We start from the raw sequence: 13,521 nt of genomic DNA on the forward strand, positions 1-13,521 counted from the left end.
CAAAAGAAGAAATGAAATTAGGTAAAATTGCTCAGTGCTGGATGGCTGATTGGGCTTTATCTTCATATTTCCACTAATTACCTGGAGCATCGTGGAAATGTCATGGCTACTCATTGCACCAAAGGACTGTTGCATCATGGATTTCTTCTTAATCAACTCATCATACAATTCCCTGATTTCATTCTGTGACAAAGACAAGGAAATAAACACAAAGTGAACCTAAAGGTACATTGCACAGAATGATGGGGTAATTAAACTGCAATTTGGTTCTACTGCTTAATCAGAATCATTCTCTGAGCACATCTATACATCCAGAAAGAAAGCGGGATGGGAGGAGAGAAAGCATCCTTTAAAAAAAAAAAAACAGTTACATTTGCAATCACTTGCTCTTTGCTAACGGAAAATAGAAATGACACCAAGTTTTATAATCATAATTTGCTTTTGGCTTGGGATCTTATTGAAAACAAGGATGAAATTGTCCCCATGGAAACATAAATTAACTCAAAACTATAAAACAATGTGTTTAAACACTGCTATTGTGTGTTTCCCTGTGCATCTGGGAAGCAGTCTTTGGGCATGAGTAGGCCAACCTGCAATGAACAACACGGCATTGCTTGGAGATTGGACCACCTTAAGAACACGATGTTTACTATCAGGGACCTGGCTGAACCATTAATGGACTTAGTTCACTCTGCTTAGCCACCACATGCTATGAGGGATTTGGCAGGGGGCTCTGTTGACACACTACTTGTGATGAATGAGGATGACAGTGCAACTATAAGTCCAATGCACCCCTTGAAGCCTAGGAAGGAAAACCAAATACCTCCAATACACAAATTGCCACCCAACCAAAAAGCCTCTTCTCAGACTGAATTTCTGGATATCGGTAATGACTCAGACCTATCGACACCAGCGTGACAATTACACCTGCTATCCTGGAATATAATGGGATGGACAAATAAGTTTGATTATGCAGATTTTGCAATTTTGGTGGACATCCAACCTTTGAGTAGTTCCCTCCCACAATATATACATTAAGAGCATGTTTTTGGTTATGTAATCTGTATAAATGTTTTCCACCTAGATCAGTGTTTCTCAACCTGGGGGTCGGGACCCCTGGAGGGGTCACGAAGGGGTGTCAGAGGGGTCACCAAAGACCATCAGAAAACACAGTATTTTCTGTTGGTCATGGGGGGGTCTCTGTGTGGGAAGTTTGGCCCAATTCTATCATTGTTGGAGTTCAGAACGCTCCTTGATTGTAGGTGAACTATAAATCCTAGCAAGTACAACTCCCAAATCTCAAGGTCTATTTTTCCAAAACCCCACAAGTGTTCACATTTGGGCATATGGAGTATCCGTGCCAAGTTTGGTCCAGATCCATCATTGTTGGAGTCTAGAGTGCTCTCTGGATATAGGCGAACTTCAACTCCCAAACTCAAGGTCAATGCCCACCAAACCCTTCCAGTATTTTCTGTTGGTCATGGGAGTTCTGTGTGCCAACTTTGGTTCAATTCCATTGTTGGTGGGGTTCAGAATGCTCTTTGTTTACAGCTTAATTATAAATCCCAGCAACTACAACTCCCAAATGGCAAAATCAATCCCCCCGCCAACCCCACCAGTATTCAAATTTGGGCATAGTGGGTATTTGTGACAAATTTGCTCCAGTGAATGAAAATACATCCTGCAGATCATTATTTACATGGTGATTCATAATGTTAGGGTTATGGTTGGGGGTCACCACAACAGGAGGAACTGTATTAAGGGGTCGCGGCATTAGGAAGGTTGAGAACCTCTGACCTAGATCATCAAAAACTGGAGGCCCCAATAATATCTGGATTAGACTATGTGAAACCCTCACCTGTTTGGAATGCCAATACCCCTCCACAAAGCTCCTCTTGTGTGGAGATTTTAATGCGAGAATTTTACCACTTTGGGCTACTGGTGTTGGGTCACGCTACTGCTGATAAGTTGCTCTGCTGTACATTTATGAGTAGGGTCTTTTGTTATTAAGCCCCCTTGCTCAACAAATGTGATGTCAGGTGGGAAATTTAGAAAGACAAAGAGTGAGAAGTGACTTTAAAGGATACAAGAAAAACAACAAGAAAAGTCAACCAGGAGGTACCTGATAAAAACTGTAACGGTCCAGGTCGGTTTTCATACATTTGCTCCTAGAAGCAGTGGCTGCTTCTGTCTGTTGTAGCCATGCCTGCAAGTTGCTAAAACACTGAGAGAATCTCTCAGGGTTACCACCAGCGGAAGTGATCGACTTCAAAAGATCTTCCTTTTTATCTCCAATATCTGCATGAAGCTTTTGTAGTTCTGCAGAAAGAGTCTGGGAAGAGATAAGACAAAAGAAGCAAGTAAATATGATTTTGTAAAAGGTAGATGATGAACCATTAGGATTCAATCTGGTCAGGAGAAAGCAAACATTTCACAAAGGAAAACTGGGACATTGAAGCCAAGTGACATCAGAGTGTGGCTGTGATGACATATGTTATTAAGGAGGAAGAATATGCATCCTATTCTCTTTCTCCTGCCCATTGATTTTATTGTGTGCAAACTACTTTTGCACCTTGAACTCAGTTTGTGGCAATTGTAGGAAACTGGAGAAAACTAAGGAAAGTAGCAGGAAGAGAAAAAGACTGGAATATTTTCAAACCAGCTGAAAATGAGGGTAAACAGCAATATTTCCTTCTGGACTTGTTCACTTGTTCTTTTGGAGGAAGAATATTCAACACAGACCTCACTACCTCTGAGGATGCTTGCCATAGATGCAGGCGAAACATCGGGAGAGAATGCCTCTAGACCATGGCCATACAGCCCCAAAAAACCTACAACAACCCAGTGATTCCAGCCATGAAAGCCTTTGACAATACAATATTCAACACCTTAGTATTTTGTGTATGCTCATTTATTTGTGCAAAAGGTTAACTATCAAAGGTACCAGATCATTCTTATTTGAATACAATGTGTCCCTGAACATCAGCCAAGTTCTAGCATCCATTCTGCCCTTTTGAGAGTTTAATGGAGTGCAAATATAGAACTCATATTGTACACTGTAAGGCCTTTGTCCTGATGCAATAATTAGTCTGGATGTTACAAAGGAAATGCACTGCAGCAATAATTGGAAACACAATTCCTGGAATTCATTTCAAGCTTCAGACAGTTTTAGTTTGGGGAATTGTGGCTCCCTCTCTATCAACATTCATACATAGATATAATTTCATTGAAGTTTAAATTAAAACTGTCTTGGAAATAAGGAGGTAATAACTGTTTGATTCACTTGGGGAAAATAATTTCATCTAATGCGCCTCTTACAAGCCAGAACAGTGACGTATGAAAAACTTTTTAACATTATGCACAGCATGGTATTCGTATCCATAGGGGACACGTTCCAAGACCCTGCCATGGATACTTGAAACTAAGGTTCATAGTGATTCCACAGCCTTGGGCTATGGCAATTAAAGTGGTGTCAAACTGCATTAATTCAACAGTGTAGATGCATCCTCAACCAAGGAAACCACAACCCTGGGTTGGCAAGATCTGAACTGGATCATTGAGGACAGGGTGAATTGGTGGACTCTCAGTCATGGGGTTGCCATCAACCAAAGCTGACATGAGAGCAGTTAACAACAATTCTGTGGTTCTGAGATCCAAGAATGCAGAAACACTCTCATGTGCTCCTACCTCGTAGGAGCTCTGTTGCATGGGAGCTTCTTCACTGGTGAGTGCACAGGTGCTTAACATCTGCTCCATGTTATTCAGACAGCGGCTGATGGCCAGGAGCAGCTCAAAGAGTTTTTGGTCCAAGCTGAGCGAAACATCTCCTGCTACATTTTCCTGGAAGACAAGGAGACAAGAAATCTTGACACATATGTGGAAGACCTTGACACATACGTGGAAATAACATGTGAACCAGCTGTGAATTTAAAAATTCCAGTGGCCCAGCATTGCACAGAACAGTTACTGTCCCTATGGTAGAAGAATGATTAGCCACATGTGAATGTTCCCAGAATAGGTAAGATTCTAAGCCCTGCACTTTATTTCAGCCCTCCTATCAGTTACCTCAACACTTTTTTCTATGGGTATTCCTTAGCCCCTGTTAATTTGAATTCTGCACTTTCCATTGGCTCCATTTTGAAATCATTGCACTTATTGAGCCTGAACCCAGCTTTGACTTATCACAGCATTGTTGTTTTATGATGATGTTTTGTGATTGTGTTATGCTTTTATTTGATTGATTTTAATGTGTTTCTTTTATTTGTAACTTGGGCTTGTCCCCTTGTAAGCCACCCCGAGTCCCCTTGGAGAGATGGTGGCGGGATATTAAAACAAAGTTATTATTATTGTTATTGTTATTGTTATTAATCATATCAACCTCTCTTCTTGGCATCCAGAGTCATGGACTAAATCAGGGAGAATTTCTGTCCACCTGTCCCAATTAGGTCTGGGAGAAGTCTTTCTGAAAAATGGGACATTATCACAGTTGTATGAAAGAAAGACATTTAGTTGGATGCAAGTTTTCGTATGGACAGAATGTTTCCGCCTGGAAAGTGTACCTTCTGTAATTCCCTCTGTTGAACTCCCCTGCTGAATCTTTACAGTGAAGAAACATGCGGGATGTATTTTTCAAAACACTGAGCACTTTAGAAAACAAGCCCTATGAGAATTGACTCAGGGAGATGAATATATGTGCCCTGAAGAAGAAGAATAACTTTTCAATAACTTTAAAGTATACATTCTTTTTATTGCAATTTTCCATTAAGAGAAAGGGTATCAGAACTTTTACAGAACAACATTTTTACACAAAGAATGACATTGGACATACAGACATACGGATTCTATGTAACAACATTGGATTCACAAACAACAGTTACATTGGTTAACAAACAAAGGGGAATTACATTTTTACTCAGCATTCACACATATGTAAACATTCAGTCATCCTCGTGCATACATCACCATTTCTCCCACTGTCTCCTGGAGAAGAACATCTCTTAGGCCAGACTGCTTCTTTGCAAATCTGCCAATGCACAGTTCCAAACTTCAAAATGCATAATCTTTCCCTAAGAACATGTCTCCAAAATCACACTCCTTTCTCTTCCCTTGAGAAAAGGAGCAAGTGACCAGGCTCCTGCTTTCCATTGCAGATTTGCCATTCCCAAATGCATACACCATCTCTTTCCATAGAGCATGGCAGGTGAACAGCACAGCTGTCACACTTTGAGAATTATTAGATTGAGTCTTGTATAGGAATATTTCTGTTGATGTTGTTCCAAAGTTGTAAATGAATGATAGATTTTTTTCCATCCTGAAACATCCTGGCTTCATCTCTTCCTGGACAGATGTTGACTCTTCTTAATTGGTAAACTCAAGGTTTGTGTTGACTTCCATCTTAAGTAAGGAATCTTGTAAACATTTCCTTAGCTTAAAGAGCTGTTGTCTTTGACTAATGTAAACACCTTGTTATTCCCCAAAAGTTCAACAGTTAATCATTGTCAGTGGTCATCAATCTCAGCAGTTCAGCAACTTTTAATTACAGTTCCTGAGTGTAGTTGTTTTCCAGGTCTCAATATTTCAGAATGGTGTCTACAAAATCATTAGCTCTCATTCATTCATTCCTTTCAAACCATGCATCATATTTCACGACAAGATGAAGCAGAAGCAAGTTTGTTTTCTGTAGTTCCAGACATGAGAACATTTATTTATTTATTTATTTGGGGGTTCTTTTACCCCGCCCTTCTCACCCCGAATGAACCAATGAACTGAAAATATGAGGAAAAACTATTCCACTTCTAGAAGCACTTCCAGAAAGCAAAAAGTGTTCAACAGTGGAACAGATTGTAGAAACTTTTCCTTCTCTGGAGATTTCTAAACAGATGTTTGATAGCTATCAAACATCTGTTTAGAAATCTCCAGAGGTTTGATGGACATCTTGCTTTAGCTAGGTATACCTGTAAAAGCAAGAGATGGACTAGAGTACACATTGGCAAACTTTGGCCCTCCAGGTGTTTTGGACTTCAACTCCCACAGTTCCTACCGGCTGTTAGGAATTGTGGGAGTTGGAGTCCAAAATACCTGGAGGGCCAAATGCCTGGACTAGAAGGTTCATGTGGCTCCTCCCAGCTTTAGGCTCTGATGTCTCACATTCCCCCCTGTGTTACATGAATATAGATGTGTTAAGTGTAGGGAAGCGGAAACAGAAATTCTCCCTGCTGTTGTTGGATCTTGTCCACCGTTGGTCATTTATGTAATTGAGGTGGAAATGATGAGCACAGTACCTGAATTTGGCTCAGGCTGCCAAGTTCTGCGGTGTACCTTTTCAGCTCCTCAACGGTTGGCGTTCTCACACTTGAAGTGGCACCCTTGGGCAGAATATTTATTTTGGTAGAGATCTAACATTTGGAAAAGCAAAATGCATTGAGACAAATGCTCCAGATTAAACTCATGTTGATACATAATGTTCTTTCAGCACAAGAAAACACCCAAATCCCAGCAGCAGATACAATTTAAACCAATGAAATTGTGATTACAGTCTGGAAATTGCGGGCTCCATTCCTAGCAGCTGGCTTGAAATATGCTAACAACTAAAGTCTGGCATTTATCATGCTTGTGAAAATTTTGAACTGAAATGAAAATTCAAGAGGTGATTTTGCAAGCTCCTTCCTCTATGCTTAAGCACAGTTCTCTGGAAAGTCACAATCTGCTGTAGCTTCCATGTACATATGCAGATTTAGCAGCAACAACAAAAGCACAGCAATGCATATGTAGTTTTTCATGCTATTTCCTAAACAACAGATTTTTCCACTGAGGAAAAAGAAGTATCTGTAAAACACTGGCAACTTGAAGGCATTTGTGTACATTTGGCTGTATTGTTCTTGATGTGATTAGAATCGCACAAGAAGAAAGCAGGAACAACCTACAAATAGCATCTATCAGAAGACAGCAAATATAATACTTGCTGTATTCCTTTATTCCCCCCCCCCCACCACCACCACCACCACCACCACCACCACCATGAATACGTTGAGCTCCAAGAGAATGTGGAAATAATGACATCTGTAAATAAGTGGAGCTCTGTAACTAAGAAGCTACCAAGAAATAAGTCCTGACATATGTGGCCTGCAGAAGAGGAGGCTGAGAGGAGATATGATGGCCACGTATAAATATGTGAGAGAAAGTCATAGGGAGGAGGGAGCAAGCTTGTTTTCTGCTGCCCTGGAGACTAGGACGTGGAACAATGGCTTAAGACTACAGGAAAGGAGATTGCACCTGAACATTAGGAAGAACTTCCTGACTATGAGACCTGTTCAGCAGTGGAACTCTCTGCCCTGGAGTGTGGTGGAGGCTCCTTCTTTGGAGGCTTGCAAACAGAGGCCAGATGGCCATCTGTCAGGGGTGCTTTGAATGCAATTTTCCTGCTTCTTGGCAGGAAGTTGGACAGGATGGCCCATGAGGTCTCTTCCAACACTATGATTCTGTGATTCTATGGTGACATTAAAGACCACACAACAATCTGTGGCCCTAATAGCAGAATCTCCCTGTATGTATGTGTATACACACTCACACACAAGGGATTGTGACAACGGGCTGCTAAGGCTTTGCACATGAATACCGTAACTTTGAACTGAGCTTGGTGGCTCTCAAGTTCCCCCTTTTTCAAGAGCTTTTACTTTTAATAGCATTTTATTCTTAACTTAAGGTGTGAATTGCTCAAATATTGTTAGCAGTTTAATTCTACAGACACTTCACTTTAATGTGGGCGAAGAGTGAAGGATCCCCTACGGAAGTAAAAAAAACCCCTCACTAATTAAAGAACCAACTTTTTTAAATTGAGAGAACAGCTCTCTAGAATTCTCTAAATCAGTGGTTCCCAACCTTGACCAGAACCACTTGACCAGGGACCACTTTGACCAGGGACCACTCTCCAACATTAGTATCAAAAGGGTACGAATCAGTTTTTGGTCAACTTTAGATCTGGTTTGGTTATTTGGGGTGCTGATTCAGAAAACTGCATTTGATAGACCACATCAGCTCTAGTTTCTGATAAAGAACATGTGCCATCCTGTAGTTGCCATCTGCTTGCCCACAGAAAACCATATTTAATAATCTAGCGCTGATGGGGTAGTAGCAATCTTTCATGGGTAGTCAGCCTCTCCCCTCCTGACATCCCTTTGCCTCGGCATTATTAAGAGGGTTTCATGAAGCCAGTCACTCTAATTGCTGAGTGGTTTTGAGGAAACGTGTACTAATGGTGAGGCAGCGGACCACATTTTCGTTCTTGCCCACGGACCACAGGTTGAGAACCACTGCTATAAATCTTACAGGGCAATTCTATGGTCAACTCTGGTGAGACGTTGACTATGGAATCACACTGAAAGAAGTCAGCTTTTGCTTCTGTTAATATAATGATGCTGACACACAGATCTCTCCAATTTTATATTCAGCAGCAGTATGAATATCCATATATGTACCAATACTTGTGTCCAGCACTTTTCCACTCAGAGGGTGGCAAGAATGATATCCAAGATCCATGAGGAGCACTCCTTCCTATGGAATGGACCAACACGAGTACATCTTTACATATACACTACAGCAGAATGCAAGATAGTATCCAGGTAGTTTTGAAGGGGATACTTTCAGTGTACAAGAAATATTTATCTGAATGCCTTTACAGTTTTTGCAGAGCTCAGAAAAATGTAGTGGTCCCAGGTCCCCAATTTTGATCTTTAAGAATGTTGTCCTAACATGATAAACATACTAACCTGAGGTTCAATAAGCTCAAAGTGAAGAGGACTTTTCTTGCACAACAGCTGTTCTTGCAAATATTGCCACTTGTCACCTGTTTGATCCTTTGGCGTTAGAATACTGGACTCATCTTTTGAAACTGGTGCCTCATGGCTGGATTTTGCCAGTTAGGAAAGCGAAAACAATCAGGAGAAAAACCAATACAAGTTACTAAAAGTGTTATAATTTCAAAAAGACATTTACTGAACAAGCTTTTATCAAACCAAAATGCAAGCTTTCATCAAACTCAATAATTTGATTGCAAACATATTTGCTCTTAAATAAGACTTAAATAAGGGATTTCAAGCAAATCAACTTCAGAACCTGCTTCTTATACTTCTTGTGCAGCAAATGAACAAGCTAGTATGACATTATGTATAGTTTTAGTATGAACATTGTATAAAAAGTGATTAAAACAATCTGGAAATGAAAGCAAATAAAGAGCAACACTAAAAACAAAACAAAACAGGGGAATTCCAGACAGGAAACAATCAGGGCGACTAACACCTCCCAAAAAAGGATCCCCCAGGCAGGAAGCAGCCAGGCTTTGGAGCTACCATGCCATTAAATGCTAATCAAGCTTGCAACATTCACACTTTGCCTCAAACATGTAAGAGTTGGGTTGTTGTAGGTTTTTTCGGGCTGTATGGCCATGGTCTAGAGGCATTCTCTCCTGATGTTTCGCCTGCACTTTGGCAAGCATCCTCAGAGGTAGTGAGGTCTGTTGGAACTAGGCAAAAGGATTTATATATCTGTGGCATGACCAGGGTGAGACAAAAATTTATATATCATGCCTCTGAGGATGCTTGCCAAAGTGCAGGCGAAACGTCAGGAGAGAATGCCTCTAAACCATGGCCATACAGCCTGAAAAAACCTACAACAACCCAGTGATTCCAGCCATGAAAGCCTTCGACAATACATGTAAGTTCTTTCTCATACCCTGGACATTATTCCACAAATACATAAGCCTCACTAGCCTAGTTTCCAAGAGACCTCACAACCTCTGAGGATGCCTGGCATAGATGTGGGTGAAACATCAGGAAAGAATGCTTCTGGAACATGGCCATACAGCCCAGAAAACTCACAGCAACCCAGTGATTCCACCCATGAAAGCCTTCGACAATACAAATGCTCATGGCTAACAGCATTTCCTTTATTTATATGGTCCTGACATGACATGGCATTCTTTTCTTTTTTTAAATTAATAACATTCCTAAAACTAGTGGCTCCCTGGTGCCTCCCGGCATCACATTATGGAACAGTATTAGTTCCTTTACCTTGGTTGCAATTCCAAAATGGTGCTGTGCTCAGATTGTGGCTGCATCTTCCCCACATACACTTCAATGAAGTCAATCAGATTGCTTTGTTCAGAGAGTTCTGAGAAGAGCTCCTGCAAACAGAAAAAAAAAAAACCCAAAATGTGAGAAGTGGGAGTTTGACCAAACTGACGTTTTGCCACATGCCATTGTCATTTTTCTGGGTGCAGTGGGGCTCAAACTAGACCCCCTGAAAATCAGGTAATTGATTCTGTCTCAGCTTAGAGTCAGATGGGACTTATAGAAAACATAAACTGGGATATGTCTAAATTAGTCTGTACCCAGCCACCTGATGAATTCAGGTTACATCTGACAAAAGCTCGGACCTCCCATCCACTTCTTTTTTCATTACAACTCTTAGAATCCCCAATAAAAGATGGTGCCTCTCTCTCTTCCATGTGTAGAACTAGATAGTCATGGCAATTCATTCTGGTTACTGTCCCAACTGGATGGGAAACTCCCTTCTGGGCACACAGATGACTGGGCGACTTGGAAGACGCTGAACAGACTGCGCTCTGGCACCACGAGATGCAGAGCCAACCTTAAGAAATAGGGCCACAAAGTAGAGTCCATGACATGGGAGTGTGCAGAAGAGCAAACCACAGACCACCTATGCAGCCTGAGCCCTGCCACACACACAATGGAAGACTTCCTTATAGCAACACCAGAGGCACTCCAAGTGGCCCACTACTGGTCAAAGGACATTTAACGTAATGCCATGTTACTTTGTGTTTTTTAAATGTATTACAACTGTACCCTTGGTTTGCTCCTGACATGATAAAGAAATAAATACTATCCCAACACAAGCAATGAGAGTGGATTCTCTTGAAAGGATGTCATTAGGAGCAGGCTTGTTTTCTGCTGCCTTGGAAACTAGAACTCTAAGCAATGGGTTCAGTTCGCAGGAAAGGAGATTCCCCTTTAACATTAGGATAACTTTCCTGACTGTAAGAGCTGTTCAACTGTGGAACTCACTGCCTTTAAGTGTAGTGGAGGCTCCAGATAGAAGGCATGAAGAAGACCTGATGAGCTTTGTATTAATCACTCAAATTGGATTGAGCCTTTAGGACAGTGGTTCCCAACCTTTTTTGACCAGGGACCACTTGACCAGGGACCACCTAAACATGAGGAAGAACTTCCTAACTGTGAGAGCTGTTCAGCAGTGGAACTCCTTGACCCAGAGTGCGGTGGAGGCTCCTTCTTTGAAGGCTTTTAAACAGAGGCTGGATGGTCATCTGTCGAGGGTGCTTTGAATGCGATTTTCCTGCTTCTTGGCAGAATGGAGTTGGACTGGATGGCCCACAAGGTCTCTTGCAACTCTAGGATTCTATGACCACTTTGACTAGGGTCCACTCTCCAACATTAGTACCAAAAGGGTTACGAATCTGTTTTTGGTCAACTTTAGATTCAGTTTCGTTATTTGGGATGCTCATTCAGAAAATTGCATTGGATAGATCACATCAGGTCTAGTTTCTGATGCAGAACATATGCATATATCCAGTAGACACCATCTGCTCAGCCAAAGAAAAACATATTTAATAATCTACAGCCACTTAGTCGTGGCCCACCAGTGAGCCCTGGCCCACAGGTTGGGAACCACTGTTTTATGCAGAAGCTGGGTGGCTATCTGTTGGGAGTTCTTTGATTGTGTTTTTCTTGTGTCGCAGGGTACTGTACTGGATTGCCTATATGGTCTCTTCTAACTATGATTCTACGTAAGGCTGATGGAGGGCACATATAGTCAATAGCGGATCGGCAAGGGAATCAGCTTGCCCAATGGCATGTGGGTCACTTTAGACAATATGCTAACTATGTTAATGATTTTTAGTGGCTTTAAAATATAATAGAAGCGCCAATGTTATTACTGTATAAAAGTAAGATGTATGTTATATTGTGTTTCTTTATATTTAAGAATGTAATAAATAATTCTGGAGAAATAATTCTGGTTCAGGTGATGTGAGACCAATGCATACATTATATAGGCTTGCATCTTTTTTGTATCCCCCCCCCCCCTTGTCTCCAGGCAACCAGTATTTTTAGACCAAGTCTGCTACTGCATTCAGCACTATGATTCAAGACAGGGTAAAGGTGACTCTTTTGCACAAGGCTGATGTATCTCAAATTTTTTTTGAAGACACAGGGGAACCAAGGTCACACTGTTGACAGGTGTCTCAACCAAAACTGACTCTGTAAGGAAAACACGGGCAAGCAGCTACACCTACAAGGCCCATATATCCTAGTGTAATCTCTGTGAATATTTTCACCTTGCCGTCTTTCAGAGGTATTTTCTTTTGGCCTCAGATTGGCCAACTGCACCTCAAGTCTTCTGGTGGTGCCACTGGCCATTGTGTTGGATTTGGTGGCATCTGAGACCATTGCTAATCTTTTTAACAACCAGTTTTCAAAACATGAAGAAACTGAATGCTAATCTAAAAAGATGAGGGGTTATGAGTCAATCCTATTGCTTATTTGGGCTATTCATGGGAATTGCAGAGTTTTAAGGGAGTCACATGCAGCCCACACCACGCTTTGCCCAGTTCTGCAGTAAAGCTTCAATATCTGCTAGGCTTCCTCAATTACTGCTTTAGATCTCTTTGTGGAGAGACAGAGCAAGAGCTAAGGCAGGGATTTCCAACCTAAGGCCCTTGGGCCAAATGTGGCCCTCCAAAGTCATTTGCCAAGCCCCCACCCTAAACTTTAGACTTATGCCTGCCAATAATGAACTGCAAAATGCTTCACCAAATAACAAAGGAGCAAAAGGAGAAATCACCTGTTGGTGCTGTAAACCATTTGTCTTGCTGAGCACAGGTCTGTCTGAGGAAATGAGTGGAAATATACTGGAAAGACCAAAGCAGAGGTGTTGTGAAGTGTTCTCAGAGGTCTTTTCTCCAAAGCATACCTGTTAAGAGATGGGACACAAAAAAGTTTCAAGAGAAATGTGCAATATTTTGAAAGAGGGGAAAGTTATCCATGCCTCTCTTCTGCTTCACTATGGACTGACTTTTTAAAAAACAGTAATATTCCCCATAGCCTTGGGGGATATGGTTTCCACCAAACTGTAGTTGCCTGAAACTGCAAATATAGCCAAATACCATTAATTTACCTGACTTCTGATCCCAGCATGCCATAGAGTTGCCCCAAAGGAATCCAAATTTTCTAGGGAGGTATCCTCTCTAAGAATTTCCCAAGTTTTCCAGCATGACTCTATGATAACTTAATTCCACATATGTCAAACTCAAAGCCTGTAATGACATTTTATTTGGACCTCCAAGGTGATGGGCTCCAACTCATCATTAGACACATGACTAGAGTTGATGAGTGTTGTGATACAGGAACATTTGGAAGTCTGTAGTTTAGTCAGGATGGTGGGGTTTGGATTTAGATACACAGCTTTGGCTATGATGTCTGACTTTAAAAT

General features: G+C 41.3%; 1 protein-coding gene across 1 annotated transcript in view; it reads right to left on the reverse strand.

Annotated features, from left to right (window-relative positions):
- Nucleotides 1-13,521, reverse strand: part of SYNE2 (spectrin repeat containing nuclear envelope protein 2) — a 343,575-nt gene that overhangs the window by 111,666 nt on the left and 218,388 nt on the right. Inside the window, exons 65-71 of the mRNA XM_067468497.1 lie at nucleotides 12,874-13,002; nucleotides 10,065-10,177; nucleotides 8,766-8,901; nucleotides 6,282-6,395; nucleotides 3,688-3,840; nucleotides 2,123-2,332; nucleotides 82-183 (exon numbers count right to left, since the gene is read on the reverse strand). Coding sequence (XP_067324598.1) covers nucleotides 82-183; nucleotides 2,123-2,332; nucleotides 3,688-3,840; nucleotides 6,282-6,395; nucleotides 8,766-8,901; nucleotides 10,065-10,177; nucleotides 12,874-13,002 — 957 coding nt within the window. The remainder of the gene's footprint in view (nucleotides 1-81; nucleotides 184-2,122; nucleotides 2,333-3,687; nucleotides 3,841-6,281; nucleotides 6,396-8,765; nucleotides 8,902-10,064; nucleotides 10,178-12,873; nucleotides 13,003-13,521) is intronic.

Source organism: Anolis sagrei, chromosome 1 (assembly GCF_037176765.1).
Source record: "Anolis sagrei isolate rAnoSag1 chromosome 1, rAnoSag1.mat, whole genome shotgun sequence".
NCBI lineage: Eukaryota > Metazoa > Chordata > Lepidosauria > Squamata > Dactyloidae > Anolis > Anolis sagrei.